The sequence below is a fragment of the Ranitomeya variabilis genome, chromosome 3, assembly GCF_051348905.1.
Source record: "Ranitomeya variabilis isolate aRanVar5 chromosome 3, aRanVar5.hap1, whole genome shotgun sequence".
Lineage (NCBI taxonomy): Eukaryota > Metazoa > Chordata > Amphibia > Anura > Dendrobatidae > Ranitomeya > Ranitomeya variabilis.
Genome location: NC_135234.1, coordinates 713,271,010 through 713,293,036, shown reverse-complemented (window position 1 = coordinate 713,293,036; position 22,027 = coordinate 713,271,010). Strand labels below are relative to the sequence as shown.

At 45.2% G+C, this 22,027-nt stretch overlaps 1 protein-coding gene across 1 annotated transcript in view; it reads right to left on the bottom strand.

Annotated features, from left to right (window-relative positions):
- Positions 1-3,198, bottom strand: part of URAD (ureidoimidazoline (2-oxo-4-hydroxy-4-carboxy-5-) decarboxylase) — a 37,815-nt gene extending 34,617 nt beyond the window's left edge. Inside the window, exon 1 of the mRNA XM_077299825.1 lies at positions 3,002-3,198. Coding sequence (XP_077155940.1) covers positions 3,002-3,176 — 175 coding nt within the window. The 5' untranslated portion in view covers positions 3,177-3,198. The remainder of the gene's footprint in view (positions 1-3,001) is intronic.
- Positions 3,199-22,027: the final 18,829 nt, after the last annotated feature.

Genomic DNA, 22,027 nt, shown 5'->3' with positions numbered 1-22,027 from the left:
GGGTCTAATATTTTTTTAAGAATAAATTCACACACAGCAGATTTCTTGTCTCTGTCGTCTGAAATATGAACTGACTGTAGAAAATACCCAATTCACAAGTACAAAGAGATTTTTCAGTTTCAAAAATTTCTAACGCACCTAACATTTGCAACCAGATACGCTGCAATGTGAGTAAATAAGGTTTCGACAAATCCCACTCATTCACGGTAGAAAAAAATTAGGAGCTTATTTGAAACATGCTGCGGATTTTCAAAACTACAGCTTTCCAGAAAAATAGCAGATTTTCAAATTTTTTACAGCGTGTCTTGTTGCTTAACTCCTTAAGGACCAGGTGATTTTTCATTTTTGCGCATTCGTTTATTCCCCTCTTATTCCAAAAGCAATACATTTTTTTCTTAATTTTTGCAGGACAACTTGTAATTTATAATTACACCATCCATCTTATCATATAATATAATTAAAAGCGGAGAAAAATAATCCAAGTGTGGCAAAATAGCAAAAAAAATTTAATAGTTTAATTGTTTTTTTTTTTATTTTTTTATTTACAGCTTTTATTTTACTGTAACAATGACCTGACAACATGATTCTCCAGGTCAGTATGATAACGCAGATACCAAAATATATAAGTTTTTGTTTTATTTAAGTGATGAAAAAAAAAACCTGAAATTTTGCTTGTGTCGTCACTTTCATAGAGCGGTAACGTTTTCAATTTTTGAGATATGGAGCTGTGTGAGGCTTTGTTTTTTTCGTGCCCCAAGCTGATGTTTTTATTGATAGCATATTGGGGCAGATACCATGTTTTAATCATCTGTTATTACATTATTTTCTGCTATTTTCATTTCCAAAAAATTGCAATTCTGGCAGTTTGAGCATTTAGATTTTTTTATCGTTCAGATTACCGTAATTTATTTAATATTTCATATTTTTATAGATTTGACTGTTACAAAAGCAGTGATACCAAATAGGTGTAATTTTTTTTATTTTTTATGTGGTAAAACTTTTGAACTTTTATATATTTGTAACTTTTCACCGTTTTTGTTAATCCCTTTAGGGGAACCTTTGATCATCCGATCGCTTGTGCTATATTCAGCAATGGCAGAGCATTGTTATACGTAGCAGAAATCGCGGTATCCTGTGAATGCCAGATTTATACACAAGTGTGAGCGAGCCCTAAAATATAGTAGATTTTCATAGTTGATTTCATTTCATTTAATTAATATGCAAAGTGTGAAATCCGCTGCCTTCTGTGCAATATGTGCAGTGAAAACACATATAGGTTACATGGCGGATTTTGGTGTGTTGTTATTTCCGGAAAAATTACTCAGTTTAAACATTTGTAAGTAACAAGAAAAATAAATCTTTGAATGCCATATAAAATCATGAGACGGTGTAAGAGCGACACCTAGTGTTTATGGGAGACCCTACTGCACTGCTGTCCTGCCAAACTATCAAGGGTAATAATAACTTATTAACTTTTTTATTTTTATCAAAACAATAGAAACCTCAAGAGAACTAGGTGCCTCTCTGCTACTTTGTTTTCTGCATTGGCTTTAAGAAGTTATTTGGTCTTAAGGAAGTTTGCCAACTATCCGGAAATTCGTGGACAGTCTGTAAAAAAAGGGGGGCATTTTTTTACAGACTTTTTTTTTTTAATCTGTAGGAGTTTTGATGGAATTTCAAAACTGTAATTATCATCATTTTACAGTTCACAACAAATTTTGCTAATGTCTTCATTTCACTATTCTGGGCTTTGGACTTCCAGAATCTAAAATCTTAATGATTTATTATAATTTTGCAATGTTTCAGTCAAAAATATTGTCTGCCCGTGATTTTTAGATGAGTTGTCCAGAAAACATAAAAAATTAAGTTGGCAAGTCTAGCTAATGTGTCTCGACTGACTAGTCCAAGGCAGATTGCCAGCGGCTTCTCTCCACCATGTTCCCGTAGGCTGACAGGTTTTTCATTATGTGTATGTACCCTATATAAGGAGAGATAAGTCAGTCTGAGAAACTGGGGCAGAGTGAAGAAGTCAGCGACCAGCCTTGGACTACTTAGCCAAGGTGTATCATCCTCGGATGGCTCTTAAATATATGTTTTCTTGACAGAATTTGTGAGTAAAATATACCTGACTCATGGTCCAGTCAGCAAGAATCTCCTGTCAGGTTCCTTTTAAATAATTAAATACATCATCATTGTAGATTGACTGAAATGATCTTAAAAGAAAAAGAAACTCAAGCTTTGCGGGAACTGCATAGCTGAGCCACTATTGGCTCTTTCCATCGCTCCATCTCCAGTGGTCAGAGCTGGACAGAGTTTTTTCCACCTCAGCCATGAAATGGCCACAAGGCAAAGGGAAGACATATCAAACAGGTCAACTGACTTAAAAACAAAAGTTTTTCTACTCCATTATCCAAGGGTATAACTGCAGTGGGTGCAGGAGTTGCAGTCGCTCCCAGGCCCTGGAGCCTCGAGGGCCTATTTGAGAAGATCAATACTATGAAAGACTCTTGCTAGTTGAGGGTCCTGTTGGAGATTTTACATTGGGACCTCACTTCACACTCAAAGGGGGTCACAAAACTGGGATGCTTTTGGTGAGGTCACACCAAGGCAACTCTTCAGTGTGACCTCACCCAAGTCACACGTTTTGCACAATATCGCAAATTATGCTGGCTTACATAGAATCACTCCAGGGTAGAATTGTAAATTTGCAACTGTACTTCAGTAGAATAACTGGAGTACATTTGCACATTTTTGAAAGGGAAATATTGAATCAGGCAAAAACATCTGGAAATCTTAAATCATGTCCTTGGTCACGAACTAAAATAACCCCTCAGGTGAATCCATATGAAAATAAATTTCAAAAAGGGCGCAAATGGAAAGATGAATTTGGTGCAAACAAAAAAAGGCTCAAAACAAGTAGAATTAAAAAAAAACAGGCACAAATGCAATAATGAATTGGGCCCATAGTCTTCTATTCAAGAAACACAGTCCACATTTTTACCTGATTTTGGCAGAGACTCAATAAATTCATATACGCTGTTCTCCACATCACAGAAGCTAGAAAACGGCCGCCTGGACCACACTGCGGCTGTAATCATTGGACATTTCTCAATGACATTTCCAAAAATGTCCAGGAATTGCTCATAATTCATAGAGTTTATAGCTTCCAGATCCATCTTCTGACCCAAAAGCAGGAACTATGTGTAACACCTCCAGAAGAGCACAGTCAAGTCCTAACGTTAGTTAATAAGTTTATTGTTAACTGTTCATAGAGCCAAGAGTGGAACCGAGGTCGCTGACTTTTCCAAAATCTGAAATCTAAAGTCCACTGACAATGCTCACCGAGCGTAGAAAAGAGGAGAGAAACAATATAAATCATGTAGTTTTTACAGCAATCTTTCCTATCCATTGTTTGTATGCAATGCTCTTATAATCTGCACATTGTCAAGTATTGGAAGATGGATTTATTGACTTTTCAGATTAACGCTGTACCTTGTGATTCACGTGAATCTTCTAGTTGTGGGCGTGGGAGTAGGAAGATAATATGGCAGATGGTGAATTTAGAAAAAAGGAAAATAACGAAGGAGATCTGTCACTGTAAGGCTGTGTGCACACGTTCAGGATTTTTCGAGTTTTTTTGATGGTTTTCCGCTATAAAAATGTGATAAAACCGATAAAAAAAAACGCTTACATTAAGCATTCTATTATTATAATGCATTCCGCATTTTTTGTGCACATGCTGTGCAGCGCCCCCACTGTCGCAGGGCCGAGGGGTACCCGGTACCGGGCCTCTGAGTCTCTGTTCTGGGGTTGTCACGGTGGCTAGACCCGGTCCGTGACCCTGCTGAGGGGCGTACAATAAAGGTGGAGGGAATGGTGATGATGTTGTGGTGGTGCGGTGCAGGTCGCAGTAAATAACGAGGACACCAGGTTGCAGTCTCTTTACCTCTTTACTGAAGGTCCCAGGATCCTCAGTCCGGAATACGGTTAACTGGGCTGCGCAAGTCCGGCCGGTCCGATGGCACCTCCAGAGTTCCCTTTGCAGGTGGAAATCTGTGCCTACCTTCTAGCGCTTGTGTGTTGTGGTCCTCCCCTGCTGTGCTTACGGGATAGTCCCCACAACTGTTGTGTCTGTTTCTGAAGTTCCCTCACAACTCGATTATGATGTTCTGCTTCGTCCCCCAGATGATATGGCTAGGACGCACCCGTATGACGGGTAGGCTCGGAGTTCTTCCGGGACCCTAGCGTCGCCCCTCTCCTATTGTTGCCCCCTGTGTCTTCGTAGGTGATTTGTGTGAGACAGCCCGCCTATAGCTGACTGTCCTGCCGTAGGTTTGAAGTATTGCTTGGAGCCTAGTACTTCCTCGGCGTTCCGGCCACCGGCTACGCGCCTCAGTAGGATGTTGCCTCGTCTTACAGCACGACTCCTACTGGTATTTCTCCTTGTTGCGTTGATCTCGTTTCTCACTCAGCACAATATACCTCGCTTCTTGTCCTTTCTTAGGGTACCGCCGCGATCAAGTGCAGGCGCGGTCCCGTAACGTTCTCTCTGTTCGCTAGGCCTCTGTCAGGATCCCACCCCTGACAGGGACCCCCCTGAGTCTCTCCCTGCAACACCCTCTGCCACAGGGTGTTGCCTGTTCGATTCCCAGTCAGCTTCTCACTAACCTTCTGCCTAACCCCCAGTTTTACCAGATTGTGAGGAGTGGCCTAATACATAGCACCCTTAGCTCCCCCTGGAGGCCAGACTGTGAAGTGCTTTGGTGACTGTGATACCTGGTCAGAAGAACTCCTTCAGTGCCATTAGACGTACCATAGCCCCCCTTAGCGACGGAGCATCAGTACTGCAACGACCAGGACTCTGGGGCGCTGCACTCCCCCCCGGTTAAATCCAGTACTCCTGGACTGGGAAGAAAACAACAGTACATGTCAGCAAAAAGACATACAATTTTGAAATGCAATAACATTAAGCAAGTTTGAACAGAGCTTCCCTTTATGGGAGGTGAGAACACTTGAACATTACAAACATGGTTAAATACTTTAAATAACATACTATAAATAACTTTTCTTACCCAACCGGGTATTCTACTAAGTGCAAATTTTTGAACAATAATTTAACATTGCCTTTAAGGATGTACACACTGAATCCACTAAAGACCTTCTTATAAAACGCTATAAGGCTAATCAACTTTTCCTTCATTTTCCATCTTTACATCTGCAGGACTGCCTGTCTATCTGCCCCAGGCCTACTGCCTCTCGTTCTGTTGCAGGACCGCCCCTTTCCGCCCGGGCCTTCTGCCTTTCTGCTACTTTACACAGTATAGAACGTATCATCCATCTCTCAGTTCAAGATCACCGAGCCATCTCTGTATGGCTCCTAGGAGGACTCACCGACTAACCCCGTATGGGTTCACTTCCTCTCCTCATTCTCTGACACATCATTAAACATTTCTCACAATTAACTAGCTCACTACATATCACTTTTTTTTTTATACGTAAGCATTATTAATACTTTCTTGTAAAGCATCATCATTATTTAAGTGCTATCAATGAACGTTCCCTTTAAGAAGGAACCAAGTCTCTATGAGGTAGTGCAACTTCTCAAGCTGCAAATCCGTATGCAGCAAGGACTCCGGTACTGCTTCCAGGAACAGTTTCTTCGCAAAGAGTCCTTTCTTTTATAAAACCAGTAGAGGGCACCTTTAAGAAGGTGCAAACTATTTACAAGGAGTTTGTAATCATGCAGTGTTCATGATCCAGCAGTTCTTTCAACAATGGTAAGACAGGAACAAAAAACAAAAAGCAGAAGAAGGGATCCCTTTAAGAGTTACCCTGATCGGGTCATAGCAGCAAGAGGACAAACAGTTAACTATTTACATTCTGTAAAGCATTTATGCTTACTCAGGTTCTGGCTGATCCGGAAGTGGCCTCCTCCCAGGCCTCACCGGACAAACGGGTTGTGATGGTGTAGCAAAGGCCGGTCCCAGCAACGATAGGATCCCTCGTCGGGACACCCTCCTCGCTCGGGGGTGAGCACGACCCGTAGCCACACGGTGGGCCTGGATTCCCTGGGATTCCGCGGGGGCAGGCTCCGGCACCTTCCCTGCAGGAGGCTCGTCCTCCGACGTTCCAGCAGCAGCCTGGAGTGCGACGCACCGTTGGACGCCCCGAGCTATCCAGCCGGCTTCCCTCCTCCATCGCGTGTAGGTTACTGCATCCCCGGGCTCCAGGTCACGGCCATACCTTCCTCCGCAGGGCTCCACTTCTTTCCGGTCAACACAGACCTGCAGTGGCTCTCCAATTTCTTGGATGACTCCCCTTCCTTCCCGGGAGTTGAAGAACACCACCACACCCCAGTGTGACGGCGGAGCCTCCTCACCACTCGTCAGGTCGACCTGGGCTGCAGGTTGGGGTCTGTTCCGCCATGCCGCCATCAGGCGCCGCAGGTGTTCTGCCTCCGGCAGGATCCTCAGGCCCTGTGCCTGCAGCTCACACTCTGCCGCGGCCGGGATGGAGGAAGCAGGGGACACCGGAGTTAGGCGGACCTCCGTAGGCTGACCCAGTCAAGCGATCACACGAGCGTCGGCCTCAAGGCGACGTGCTATCTGCCGGGCCTCGGCTACGGCCACACACTCCTCAGACGGCGGCCAGTTGGGTCTGTGTTGTGAATTTGGATTCTGGGCTCCCCCGGTGGCCGCTTGTGGAATTGGACTTGTCATCCTCTTTCCTGTTTCACCTGTTTCCATCAGTAGTGGGTGTCGCTATTTAAGCTCATTTCTCTGGTGGTTTCTTGCCGGTCAACAATGTTATCTGATGCCTCTCAGTGCTTGTTCCTGCTTCTGACAACTACTAGATAAGTTGGACTTTTGTCCATGTTTCGTTTTGCCTATTTGTTCCAGTTCACAGCTGAAGTTTTGTTACTGTGTCTGGAAAGCTCTCGTTGATCAGGGATTGCTACTCTGGTGTTATGAGTTAATGCCAGAGTTTAAGGTAATCTCTGGATGGTGTTTTGTTAGTGTTTTTCTGCTGACCATGAAAGTATACTATCTGTCTTCTGCTATCTAGTAAGCGGACCTCAAATTTGCTAAGACTATTTTCCTGCTGCGTTTGTTGTTTCATCTGAACTCACCGTCATTATATGTGGGGGGCTACGGTCTTCTTTGGAATATTTCTCTAGAGGTGAGCCAGGTCTTATATTTCCCTCTGCTAGCTATTTAGGTCTTAGGCCAGAGCTGGGCATCTAGCAATAAATAGGAAATGCTACCTGGCTATTTCTAGTTGCGCGGCAGGCTTAGTTCATGGTCAGTATAGTTCCATCTTCCGAGAGCTTGTCCCTCTATAGGCTTGCTATGATCTCTGCCTGCAGAGATCATGACAGTTTGACCGGCCAATAAAGTGTTAAAGACCCAGGTTGAGAAAGGAGAGTTATAAGAAGTCTGCTGGAATTGTTTTTTTTTTTTTTTTTTTTTCCTCCAGTTTGCCTTGCTGCAGTCTTTTTTCTCTCCCTCCTCCTAATCTCTGTATGGCTCTGTGTGCACCTGACAATAATGGATCTTCAGAGTGTAACTGCGGGTTTGAATAATCTCATCACGAAAGTACAAAATTTACAAGATTTTGTGGTACATGCTCCAGTATCTGAGCCGAGAATTCCTTTGCCGGAGTTCTTCACAGGGAATAGAGCTAGCTTCCAGAATTTCCGAAATAATTGTAAGCTTTATTTGTCCCTGAAGTCTCGTTCAGCTGGAGACCCTGCTCAGCAGGTTAGGATTGTGATTTCCTTGCTCAGGGGTGACCCTCAAGATTGGGCCTTCTCATTGCCAGCAGGGGATCCTGCGTTGCGCGATGTGGATGCGTTTTTTCTGGCCTTGGGCTTGCTTTATGAGGAACCTCATTTGGAACTGCAGGCAGAAAAAACTTTGATGGCACTATCTCAGGGGCAAGACGAAGCTGAGGTTTACTGCCAAAAATTCCGTAAATGGTCTGTGCTTACTCAGTGGAATGAGTGCGCCTTGGCGGCAACTTTCAGAGAAGGTCTCTCTGATGCCGTTAAGGATGTTATGGTGGGGTTCCCTGTGCCTGCAGGTCTGAATGAGTCCATGACAATGGCTATTCAGATTGATAGGCGTCTGCGGGAGCGCAAACCGGTGCACCATCTGGCGGTGTCTATGGAAAAGACGCCAGAAAGTATGCAGTGTGATAGAATTCTATCCAGGAGCGAGCGACAGAATTTTAGACGGAAGAATGGATTGTGCTTCTATTGTGGGGATTCTACTCATGTTATATCAGCATGCTCTAGGCGTACAAAGAAGCTTGATAAGTCTGTTTCCATTGGCACCATTCAGTCTAAGTTTATTTTGTCTGTAACCCTGATTTGCTCTTTGTCATCCATTGCCACGGACGCCTATGTTGACTCTGGCGCCGCTCTGAGTCTTATGGATTGGTCCTTTGCCAATCGTTGTGGTTTTGATTTAGAGCCTTTGGAGACTCTTATTCCTCTGAAGGGGATTGACTCCACCCCATTGGCTAATAATAAACCACAATACTGGACACAAGTAACCATGCGTATCAATCCGGATCACCAGGAGATTATTCGTTTCCTGGTGCTGTATAATTTACATGACGATTTGGTGCTGGGATTGCCATGGTTGCAGTCTCACAATCCAGTCTTGGACTGGAGAGCAATGTCTGTGTTGAGCTGGGGATGTAAGGGTATTCATGGGGACTTACCTTTGGTTTCTATTTCGTCGTCCATTCCCTCTGAAGTCCCTGAGTTCCTCTCAGATTATCAAGACGTCTTTGACGAACCCAAGCTTGGGTCGTTACCTCCGCACCGTGAGTGCGATTGTGCCATAGATTTGATACCGGGTTGCAAATATCCAAAGGGTCGTTTGTTTAATCTGTCTGTGCCGGAACATGCTGCTATGCGGGAATATATAAAGGAGTCTTTGGAAAAGGGACATATTCGTCCATCTTCTTCTCCCTTGGGAGCTGGGTTTTTCTTTGTCTCAAAAAAGGACGGCTCTTTGAGACCATGTATTGATTATCGGCTTCTGAATAAGATCACTGTTAAGTACCAATACCCATTGCCATTGCTTACTGATTTGTTTGCTCGTATAGAGGGTGCTAAGTGGTTCTCTAAAATTGATCTTCGTGGGGCGTATAATTTGGTGCGGATCAGGCAGGGGGATGAGTGGAAGACCGCATTTAATACGCCCGAGGGCCACTTTGAGTATTTGGTCATGCCTTTTGGTCTTTCTAATGCCCCTTCAGTTTTCCAGTCTTTTATGCATGATATTTTCCGCGATTTTCTGGATAAATTTATGATAATATATCTGGATGATATTCTGATTTTTTCTGATGACTGGGACTCTCATGTCCAGCAGGTCAGGAGAGTTTTTCAGGTTCTGCGGTCTAATTCTTTATGTGTGAAGGGGTCTAAGTGCGTTTTTGGGGTCCAGAAAATTTCCTTTTTGGGGTATATTTTTTCTCCCTCTTCCATTGAGATGGATCCCGTCAAGGTGCAAGCTATTTGTGACTGGACTCAGCCCTCCTCTCTTAAGGGTCTTCAGAGATTTTTGGGCTTTGCCAACTTTTACCGCCGATTTATTGCTGGTTTTTCGGATGTCGTTAAACCACTGACTGATTTGACCAGACATGGCGCTGATGTTGCTAATTGGTCCCCTCATGCTGTAGAGGCCTTTCAGGAGCTTAAGCACCGTTTTGCCTCTGCCCCTGTGTTACGTCAGCCTGATGTGAATCTGCCTTTTCAGGTTGAGGTTGACGCTTCGGAGATCGGAGCTGGGGCAGTGTTGTCGCAGAAAGGTTCCGACTGCTCCGTCATTAGGCCTTGTGCCTTCTTTTCTCGCAAATTTTCGCCCGCAGAGCGGAATTATGATGTTGGGAATAGGGAGCTTTTGGCCATGAAGTGGGCGTTTGAGGAGTGGCGCCATTGGCTAGAGGGGGCTAAGCATCGGGTGGTGGTATTGACTGACCACAAAAATTTGATTTATCTTGAGACTGCCAGGCGCCTGAATCCTAGACAGGCGCGCTGGTCTTTATTTTTTTCTCGCTTTAATTTTGTGGTGTCATACCTACCGGGTTCTAAGAATGTTAAGGCAGATGCCCTTTCTAGGAGTTTTGACCCGGACTCTCCTGGTAATGCTGAACCCACAGGTATCCTTAGGGAGGGAGTAATTTTGTCGGCCGTTTCTCCTGATCTGCGGCGGTCCTTGCAAGAGTTTCAGGCGGATAGACCGGATCGTTGTCCGCCTGATAGACTGTTTGTTCCGGATGATTGGACCAGTAGAGTCATCTCTGAGGTACATTCTTCTGCATTGGCAGGTCATCCCGGAATTTTTGGTACCAGGGATTTGGTGGCAAGATCCTTCTGGTGGCCTTCCCTGTCACGAGATGTGCGAGTCTTTGTGCAGTCATGTGACATTTGTGCTCGGGCCAAGTCTTGTAGTTCTCGGGCTAGCGGACTGCTGTTGCCCTTGCCTATTCCTAAGAGGCCTTGGACACACATCTCGATGGATTTTATTTCAGATCTGCCTGTTTCCCAGAAGATGTCTGTCATCTGGGTGGTCTGTGACCGTTTCTCTAAAATGGTCCATTTGGTTCCTCTGCCCAAGTTGCCTTCTTCTTCTGAGTTGGTTCCTCTGTTTTTTCAGAATGTTGTCCGATTGCACGGTATTCCTGAGAATATTGTTTCTGACAGAGGTACCCAATTTGTGTCTAGATTTTGGCGGGCATTCTGTGCTAGGATGGGCATAGATTTGTCTTTTTCATCTGCTTTTCACCCTCAGACTAATGGCCAGACCGAGCGGACTAATCAGACCCTGGAGACATATCTGAGGTGTTTTGTTTCTGCTGACCAGGATGATTGGGTTGCTTTTTTGCCATTGGCAGAGTTCGCCCTCAATAATCGGGCCAGCTCTTCCACCTTGGTGTCCCCGTTTTTCTGTAATTCGGGGTTTCACCCTCGATTTTCCTCCGGTCAGGTGGAATCCTCGGATTGTCCTGGAGTGGATGCGGTGGTGGAGAGATTGCATCACATCTGGGGGCAGGTTATGGACAATTTGAAGTTGTCCCAGGAGAAGACTCAGCGTTTTGCCAACCGTCATCGTCGTGTTGGTTCTCGGCTTTGTGTTGGAGATTTGGTGTGGTTGTCTTCTCGTTTTGTCCCTATGAGGGTCTCTTCTCCTAAGTTTAAACCTCGGTTCATCGGCCCTTATAGAATATTGGAGATTCTTAATCCTGTTTCTTTCCGTTTGGACCTCCCTGCGTCCTTTTCCATTCATAACGTTTTTCATCGGTCGTTATTGCGCAGGTATGAGGTACCTGTTGTACCTTCAGTTGAGCCTCCTGCTCCGGTGTTGGTTGAGGGTGAGTTGGAGTACGTTGTGGAGAAAATTTTGGACTCTCGTGTTTCCAGACGGAGACTCCAGTATCTGGTCAATTGGAAGGGTTACGGCCAGGAGGATAATTCTTGGGTCAATGCATCTGATGTTCATGCTTCTGATCTTGTTCGTGCCTTCCATAGGGCTCATCCTGGTCGCCCTGGTGGATCTGGTGAGGGTTCGGTGCCCCCTCCTTGAGGGGGGGGTACTGTTGTGAATTTGGATTCTGGGCTCCCCCGGTGGCCGCTTGTGGAATTGGACTTGTCATCCTCTTTCCTGTTTCACCTGTTTCCATCAGTAGTGGGTGTCGCTATTTAAGCTCATTTCTCTGGTGGTTTCTTGCCGGTCAACAATGTTATCTGATGCCTCTCAGTGCTTGTTCCTGCTTCTGACAACTACTAGATAAGTTGGACTTTTGTCCATGTTTCGTTTTGCCTATTTGTTCCAGTTCACAGCTGAAGTTTTGTTACTGTGTCTGGAAAGCTCTCGTTGATCAGGGATTGCTACTCTGGTGTTATGAGTTAATGCCAGAGTTTAAGGTAATCTCTGGATGGTGTTTTGTTAGTGTTTTTCTGCTGACCATGAAAGTATACTATCTGTCTTCTGCTATCTAGTAAGCGGACCTCAAATTTGCTAAGACTATTTTCCTGCTGCGTTTGTTGTTTCATCTGAACTCACCGTCATTATATGTGGGGGGCTACGGTCTTCTTTGGAATATTTCTCTAGAGGTGAGCCAGGTCTTATATTTCCCTCTGCTAGCTATTTAGGTCTTAGGCCAGAGCTGGGCATCTAGCAATAAATAGGAAATGCTACCTGGCTATTTCTAGTTGCGCGGCAGGCTTAGTTCATGGTCAGTATAGTTCCATCTTCCGAGAGCTTGTCCCTCTATAGGCTTGCTATGATCTCTGCCTGCAGAGATCATGACAGGTCTGCCCATTGGTAGCTCCGTAAGGGCCAGTCCCTGCAACGATGGCGCATCTGGGGCTGTGTCGGGTGGTGCGGCCTCATGCTGGGTCGGGTCGTCCCCACGCGGTGCTCCCGGCGTCACCATCTTTGCTTCCTCTCCAGTGTCTTCTTCTCGCAGTCTCTTTTGTGGGCGGCCCCGTCTCCATGGTCTCCACCCTCCAAAGAGGATGAGAAGGCGGACCTCGGCTGCTGACGGACACGTCCTCAGGATGCAAAAATGTTTAGACTGGGCTGCCATTGTCTTTCGCGCTCTTCAGCTGGTCCACGCCTACTCCACGCCCCTCTTCTTCTCCTGCGCTCTCCTCAGCGCTGTAATGGCGGCGGTTTTTGGCGGCAAATGGCAATCCACAGTCTTTGCAATAAGTCACAGTCCAAGTATAATAAATCACAGTTCCAAGGCACACATGACCTGATTCTTCAGGCTTAAGTAGATCCTGTTCGTGACGCCAAGTTTGCAGCGCCCCCACTCTCGCAGGGCCGAGGGGTACCCGGTACCGGGCCTCTGAGTCTCTGTTCTGGGGTTGTCACGGTGGCTAGACCCGGTCCGTGACCCTGCTGAGGGGCGTACAATAAAGGTGGAGGGAATGGTGATGATGTTGTGGTGGTGCGGTGCAGGTCGCAGTAAATAACGAGGACACCAGGTTGCAGTCTCTTTACCTCTTTACTGAAGGTCCCAGGATCCTCAGTCCGGAATACGGTTAACCGGGCTGCGCAAGTCCGGCCGGTCCGATGGCACCTCCAGAGTTCCCTTTGCAGGTGGAAATCTGTGCCTACCTTCTAGCGCTTGTGTGTTGTGGTCCTCCCCTGCTGTGCTTACGGGATAGTCCCCACAACTGTTGTGTCTGTTTCTGAAGTTCCCTCACAACTCGATTATGATGTTCTGCTTCGTCCCCCAGATGATATGGCTAGGACGCACCCGTATGACGGGTAGGCTCGGAGTTCTTCCGGGACCCTAACGTTGCCCCTCTCCTATTGTTGCCCCCTGTGTCTTCGTAGGTGATTTGTGTGAGACAGCCCGCCTATAGCTGACTGTCCTGCCGTAGGTTTGAAGTATTGCTTGGAGCCTAGTACTTCCTCGGCGTTCCGGCCACCGGCTACGCGCCTCAGTAGGATGTTGCCTCGTCTTACAGCACGACTCCTACTGGTATTTCTCCTTGTTGCGTTGATCTCGTTTCTCACTCAGCACAATATACCTCGCTTCTTGTCCTTTCTTAGGGTACCGCCGCGATCAAGTGCAGGCGCGGTCCCGTAACGTTCTCTCTGTTCGCTAGGCCTCTGTCAGGATCCCACCCCTAACAGGGACCCCCCTGAGTCTCTCCCCGCAACACCCTCTGCCACAGGGTGTTGCCTGTTCGATTCCCAGTCAGCTTCTCACTAACTTTCTGCCTAACCCCCAGTTTTACCAGATTGTGAGGAGTGGCCTAATACATAGCACCCTTAGCTCCCCTTGGAGGCCAGACTGTGAAGTGTTTTGGTGACTGTGATACCTGGTCAGAAGAACTCCTTCAGTGCCATCAGACGTACCATAGCCCCCCTTAGCGGCGGAGCATCAGTACTGCAACGACCAGGACTCTGGGGCGCTGCACTGCGTTTTGTCCGCAGCGGAATCGCATTCCGGAAAAAAACGCAGCATGTTCATTCTTTGTGCGGAATCGCGGCAATTCCACACACATAGGAATGCAATGATCGGCTTACTTTCCACATGTGGCTATGCCCACCATGCGGGAAGTAAGCGGATCATGTGCAGTTGGTACCCAGGGTGAGGAGAGGAGACTCTCCTCCAAGCCCTGGGAAACATATAACTGTAAAAAAAAGAACTAAAATAAAAAATTGTGATATTCTCACCTTCCGGCGGCCCCTGCAGCCTTCCCACTCCTCGCGATGCTCCCGTTCCCAGTAATACCTAGCGGCAATGACCTGTGATGACGTAGCAGTCTCGCATGATGCTACGTCATCTGGGATCATTGCCGCGAGGCATTACTGGGAACAGGAGCATCGCGAGGAATGGGAAGGCTTCCAGGGCCACCGGAAGGTGAGAATGAAGCGCCCCGTCAGGGCAAGGGGTTACTCGGTACCTGGTCCAGTGTTCACATGGGGATGTCACGGTGGCTGACCCGGTCCGTGGCCCTGGGACGTCTGTATAAAAGGGAAAGGTCTTTAAAGGGATAAAGTTTATGTTTGTGACGTCACCTGTGGTATTCGGTCAGGGTGACCGACGCTGCTTTAAGGGGTCCACTGGGGTGATGTTATGGCAGCTAGATGGTATACCTTCCCACAGGTGAAGTATATCCCCAGGGCTTCCCAGTGTGTAGACGGTGAATGGTGAGAGATGCAGTGAAGAACAAGGACACAGGATTGCAGTCTCTTTACCTTGTTTACTGTTGGTTTCAGCATCCACAGTCCAGGGCACCAGATCACAGGGCAGGTAGAGTCTGGCCGGTTTGGAGGCAAGTCCAGAGTCCCCTTGTCTAGGTGGAAATCAATAGCCTTCCTGTAGTGGTGTAGTCCCTTACTGCATAAGCTTCAAATAAGGTCTTCACAGATGTGGTGTTTCTCTCTCTCTGTCCCCCGTAGTCGGATAGGACAAAACCCGTATGGCTGGTGGCTTGAGGCGGTTTATAGGGACTCTAGCATGCCTCAGCCTCTGAGGGGTGCCACCATGCCTACTGGGTGTGGGTGCGGACAGGTAACGTGCAATTTGCTTTCCTGCCAGTCTCTGAAATAAGGCGTAGATGTCCTAACTACCTCGGTGTTCCGGCTACCGGCGTTATCTGTGCCTCAGAATAAGGCAGCCTGCTCGGGGGTGGTCCCCTTCTGATATCCTCTCCTGTGCTTTGCTTTCCTGCATACTCACTGCAACGTATTCTGCTTTCTGAAATGTCTCCTTCCAGGAGCTGTAGCACTTCAGGCTACATGGCTCCTCTGCTTCCTTTCCCTCTGTCTCTCTGACAGGAACTGAACTCTTTCCCTCCAGATCAGGATGACGGATCACTATTTTTAATTTTTTTTAATTATTTTTAACATTAGCTCTTTTACTATTGATGCTGCATAGGCAAAAGTTGGTCACACTTGTCAAACACTATGTTTGACAAGTGTGACCAACCTAAAATAAAAGTTAGCTGACAGCACAACTGGACAAACGGATGCCCGTCCTAGTTCCACTGGACCCAAGTGGAGGAGTACATACCATAAATAGAAGTGAAGGACAGCATCCAATCCGGGTGAAAAACGTATCTCTTTATTGTGCCAAATGCATTTGGCACAATAAAGAGATACGTTTTTCACCCGGATTGGATGCTGTCCTTCACTTCTATTTAAAGTGTGACCAACCTGTCAATCAGTTTTCCAAGCGATGCTACAGATTGCTTGGAAAATGCTAGCATTCTGCAAGCTAATTACGCTTGTAAAATGCTAGTGCTTAGGGGGAAAACGCATGCCAATTCTGCATGCGTTTTACCAGCGGCACAGTTGCGGAATTGCCGTGGAAATTTCCGAGGAAATTCCGGACGTGTGCACATAGCCTAAGTTTGAGAGCGTTAAACCTTACTTTAACTTACTTATCTGACATTTGCTTATATGAATATTGTCTCCTTGTTCTTTTTGTATATGTAATCAAATGTGTAAGTGCTTATTCTGCAATATCAACTGGCAACAATAGATGGCTCTGTTGTAGTGGGGACCAGGTGGAAACTATATAAAGGCTAAAAGCAGGAAGTGAGTCAGCCTGTGGCTGAAGCCACATGGTAGACAGAGGTCTGCTGCTATTGTCAAGAGAAGAAAATAGGCCAGATGTATAAAGGGGCATAATAAAGGGGGCACCTCAATAGAGTGCTGCAGCTGCAAGAAAACATGATAGTCTTGGAATGGTCAAAGCACGTCCTATTCCAGCCTTAGAAGATGAGCCTTAGCCGATGAGCAACTATGTCATAGGAGGATAACAAACATGAGAACAACACGATGCAGAGAGAGAGATAGAGCCTTAGCAAGAAGAAAGCTTGGAAACATTCTGTAGAGTGATTTCATTATATGTGTGACCCTGAGTCACTTGTCACAGACAAGACATAGGTCAGGGTAGTCAAGGAGTCTGAGGTCAAGGGCCAGGAGGGTATGTCATAAATAGATGGAAGAGACAAAGGCGTAGTCAGGTAACGGTCTGAGGTCAGAATACCAGGAGGATAACGGATCAGAGCAAAGGAGCTAGGTAAAACGGATGGTATGAATGAGATCCAAGCCATCCAGCAAAGTGATCCACAAGCAAAGCACAAGACACAGAGAAACAAACCACACAGAATTGAGTCTACATGTGACAGAGATCTGGGACTGACAGCCCAGCTAAGTAGCTGGGAAATCACCTGGGACAGGGAACTGTATCCCAGACACACTAAGGGGTGGAATTGTGACAGTATACATAGTGTACATTTTGTGGTGTGCTGCATTGTTTGATACTGGACTGTTTAAATGTAAGAGTGTTGACCAGGAGTCATGATCCTCTCAAGAAGATGTCGAGGCAAGTCTGCTGAAAATTATTTTGTGTGGTTATATTTGTGTATATTATAAAAACTAATTTATCCCTGTGGTCATTGTGTTTGTCATGTTCCTGAAGAGTTAACTGCAAGACCGTCCCGTGGGAGAGGGGAAGGTCTTGCGCTTCCCGTCTTAGCAGTGGACACTGCAGGCTCCCACACAGCACACTCCCACACAGATCTCCTCTATACAGATGACTGATGAAGGTCAGGTATTGACCGAAACATCTTATTTATTTCTGGAATTTCTTCACTCCATAAATAAGTTCTTGAACACACCTATACGAATGCCAAGTATTTGTACATCACAGCTGACAGACTTGGTTATCCTACTTGTGCACCACCAGAATTCCAGAAGTGCTGTGTTTTCCTAATTACCTTTATGCACCCAATCAGTGACGCCAGCCGGGAGGGGTTATGGGTAGGGAAAGTGGTGAATATTCATTTCAAATGTACATACATTGACTTGCTGGCACAAATGTATATGTGAAATGAATATTCACCCTTCCTCGGCCCAAAATCCGCACCAATTCACCACATAAAAAGCTCAGAATTTCATGTAACATTTATTTTATTAAATGTGTTGAGGACATGGTTTTGTGGCACTGACTATTATATAGGCATGGCCGATTCTCCTCCTGCTCTTAGTGCAGCTTTCCTCACAGATTGCACAACTCTCCAGTCCATACAATGGCTGCTGGTGGAAGAACATGTGACCAGACCTGTCCAAAACAGTTTTCTCTTGTGAGGTTTTTAATTGGATAAGGCTGAGGGACAGGACTGGTCACATGATCCTCCTCAATCAGGAGCCATTTTCTGGCCTGGAGAGTTGTGCAGTCTGTGAGGAAAGCTGCACTAACCAGAGCAGTAGGAGAACATGTCATATCTATATAATAGCAAGAGCCACAAAATCATGTCCCCAACATATCTGATAAAATACAGATAACATGGCCGACTCCCTTAACCCATTCTGCAACCAACAATAGACAGTATAATACAGCAGCTATAATAGGAAAATGGTGCAAAATATTTTTTGAAACCCGATTGCAAAAATAATTTTAGCACCAATTGCATGCATTTAAGAGAATAAAACCCCACAATGGTGGAAAACCCCTTTAAGAACAACTATTTTATGCTTGATGACACATTCTACCTCCCACTACAAGGTTCTTCGATGGGAGCCAAATTTTCACTGAGTAGAAAATATATTCATTGATGAGAGAAGCACGTTTATAGTACGCTCAACCCTCATGTGCCTGATGTGCACTGGTTTGGACGCTACATTGATGATATACTGCTTATATGGCAGGGTAATGTGGCATCCATACTAGAGTTCATGGGGCACATAATGTCACAAGCAGGTCTTCATCTTCCTGGGAGATCTGGGGTTAGAAAGTCACTACGTATAGTGATTCGCAGATATTCCATTTAGCCGATGTGCGTGTGTTTCATATTAAATGGATTTAGTTTCCTTTGGTGCTGAAGAGGTTAATGACCCTTTCTATTCTGGTTAGAAACTTGCAGCTCCATCTCACACCTGTTCCTGACCTGGTTATTTCTCCTCTCTATGAAATCTGGTCAGACCTTCTCTGCCTTGACAGCAAAAGCTTTTGCTTCCTAGCTCCTTGGAGACGCTGTGCTGAATTGGAGATCATTGCTACTGGAGATTGTTGCTGTTTTGGGTGTATGCTTTCCTCATTGTCCTATTCCCATTTGGTTCGTACATTCATATCCCTCCCTACATACCTACCTTTGGAGAGTGTTTTTGTATGTTTGTTGATTTCTGTTATCCATGTCTAGCTTAAGTTTTAATACGCCAGTATTTTTGTCCCAGGCCTCCTAGGAGAGGGGGTTGAGATGGAGGAGAGGGGGAGGGGAGAGCTTAGGGAATAACAGGAGAACAGTATGGCTGGTGGCCCAATCCGCCTCACCTTTAGAGGTACCTTTGGCAGCAGGGATAGTTAGGGTCCTACTCATTACTTTCACTCAAGCAATGGGTCTACCTACCATTTCCTTTCTTGATTGGACCTTGGCTGGAGACCCTATTAACCCCTTCATGACCCAGACTATTTTGACCTTAATGACCTGGCCGTTTTTTGCAATTCTGACCAGTGTCCCTTTATGAGGTAATAACTCAGGAACGCTTCAACAGATCCTAGCGGTTCTGAGATTGTTTTTTCGTGACATATTGGGCTTCATGATAGTGGTATATTTAGGTCGATAATTTTTGCGTTTAATTGTGAAAAAATAGCAAATTTGGCTAAAATTTTGAAAATTTTGAAATTTTCTAATTTTGAATTTTTATTCTGTTAAACAAGAGAGTTATGTGACACAAAATAGTTAATAAATAACATTTCCCACATGTCTACTTTACAACAGCACAATTTTGGAAACAATTTTTTTTTTGCTAGGAAGTTATAAGGGTTAAAATTTGACCAGCAATTTCTCATTTTTACAACGAAATTTTCAAAACCATTTTTTTTAGGGACCACCTCACATTTGAAGGCAGTTTGAGGGGTCTATATGGCTGAAAATACCCACAAGTGACACCATTCTAAAAACTGCACCCCTCAAGGTGCTCAAAAACACATTCAAGAAGTTTATTAACCCTTCAGGGGCTTCACATCAGCAGAAGCAACATGGAAGGAAAAAATGAACATTTAACTTTTTAGTCACAAAAATGATCTTTTAGCAACAATTCTTTTATTTTCCCAAGGGTAAAAAGAGAAACTGGAACCCAAAAGTTATTGCACAATTTGTCCTGAGTATGCCGATACCCCATATGTGGGGGGGAACCACTGTTTGGGCGCACGACAGGGCTCGGAAGGGAAGGAGCGCCATTTGACTTTTTGAATGAAAAATTGGCTCCAATCTTTAGCAGACACCATGTCGCGTTTGGAGAGCCCCTGTGTGCCTAAACATTGGAACTCCCCCACAACTGACCCCATTTTGGAAACTAGACCCCCCAAGGAGCTCATCTAGATGCATAGTGAGCACTTTGAACCCCCAGGTGCTTCACAAATTGATCCGTAAAAATGAAAAAGTACTTTTTTTTCACAAAAAATTTCTTTTATCCTCAATTTTTTCATTTTCGCATGGGCAACAGGATAAAGTGGATCCTAAAATGTGTTGGGAAATTGCTCCTGAGTACGCCGACACCTCATATGTGGTCACAAACCACTGTTTGTGCACCCGGCAAGACTCGGAAGGGAAGGAGCGCCATTTTACTTTTGAATGAAAAATTAGCTCCAATCGCTAGCGGACACCATGTCGCGTTTGGAGAGCCCCTGTGTGCCTAAACATTGGAGCTCCTCCACATGTGACCCCATTTTGGAAACTAGACCCCCCAAGGAACTTATCTAGATGCATAGTGAGCACTTTGAACCCTCAGGTGCTTCACAAATTGATCCTTAAAAATGAAAAAGTACTTTTTTTTTTCACAAAAAATTTCTTTTAGCCTCAATTTGTTCATTTCCACTTGGGCAACAGGATAAAATGGATCCTAAATTTTATTGGGCAATTTCTCCTGACTACACTGATACCTCACATGTGGGGGTAAACCACTGTTTGGGCACACGGCAGGGCTCGGAAGGGAAGGAGCGCCATTTGACTTTTTGAATGAAAAATTAGCTCCAATCGTTAGCGGACACCATGTCGCATTTGGAGAGCCCCTGTGTGCCTAAACATTGGAGCTCCCCCACATGTGACCCCATTTTGGAAACTAGACCTCCCATGGAACTAATCTAGATGTGCGGTGACCACTTTAAACCCCCAAGTGCTTCACAGAAGTTTATAACAGAAGACACAAAAAGAGCACAGCGAGGTCAAAAAGAGATTTCTCTTGTTTCTACAAGATTGGGGAGTCCACCACTCCTCTGTGGGCCATTTGCATTGAAGCTGTTCCATCCAGCATGTCCACATGGATATTTTCTCTCTGAACCCTGCTTATACAGGTACTATACAGATGATCAGGTTTTTAAATACATCAGATAGGGTTTATATACATTAGATAGGACTGCTCTATTATGGGTATACCTTGTCGATTGGTGGAGCAGCTTAATATACATTTTTTTGCAAAAAAACGTATTAACTAAATACCCTGTATTTTCATTTTTTGACTAGCACTTGCTTATTTACTGTGACTTTTTTACAACAGAGTATTTTTGACCTCGCTGTGCTCTTTTTGTGTCTTCAATTTTCTTGGTGGTGTGAACAGGTTTCTACAGACTTGTTCACTGTGCAAGTAGCCCATGTGTTTTTGGTTCTACAGAAGTTTATAACGCAGAGCTGTGAAAATAAAAAATCATTTTTCTTTACTCAAAAATTATTTTTTAGCTCGCAATTTTTTATTTTCACAAGAGTATCAGGAGAAATTGGACCCCAAAAGTTGTTGTCCAGTTTGTCCTGAGTACACTAATACCACATATGTGGGGGTAAACCACTGCTTGGGCACACATCGAGGCTTGGAAGGGAAGTAGTGACTTTTGAAATGCAGACTTTGATGGAATGGTCCGCCGGCGTCACGTTGCGTTTGCTGAGCCCCTGGTGTGCCTAAACAGTAGAAACCCCCCACAAGTGACCCCATATTGGAAACTAGATCCCCCAAGGAACTTATCTAGATATGTGGTGAGCACTTTGACCCCCAAAGTGCTTCGCAAAAGTTTTCAACGCAGAGCCGTGAAAATAAAAAATCATTTTTCTTTCCTCTAAAATTATGTTTTAGCAAGCAATTTTTTAGTTTCACAAGGGTAGCAGGAGAAATTGGACCCCAAAAGTTGTTGTCCAGTTTGTCGTGAGTACAATGATACCCCATATGTGGGGGGGAATCACTGTTTGGGCACACGTCGGGGCTCGGAAAGGAAGTAGTGACGTTTTGGAATGCAGACTTTGATGGAATGGTCTGCGGGCGTCACGTTGCGTTTGCAGAGCCCCTGATGTGCCTAAACAGTAGAAACCCCCCACAATTGACCCTCTTTTGGAAACTAGACCCCCCAAGGAACTTATCTAGATATGTGGTGAGCACTTTGAACCCCCAAGTGCTTCACAGAAGTTTACAACGCAGAGCCGTGAAAATAAAAAATAATTTTTCTTTCCTCAAAAATGATGTTTAGCAAGCAATTTTTTATTTTCACAAGGGCA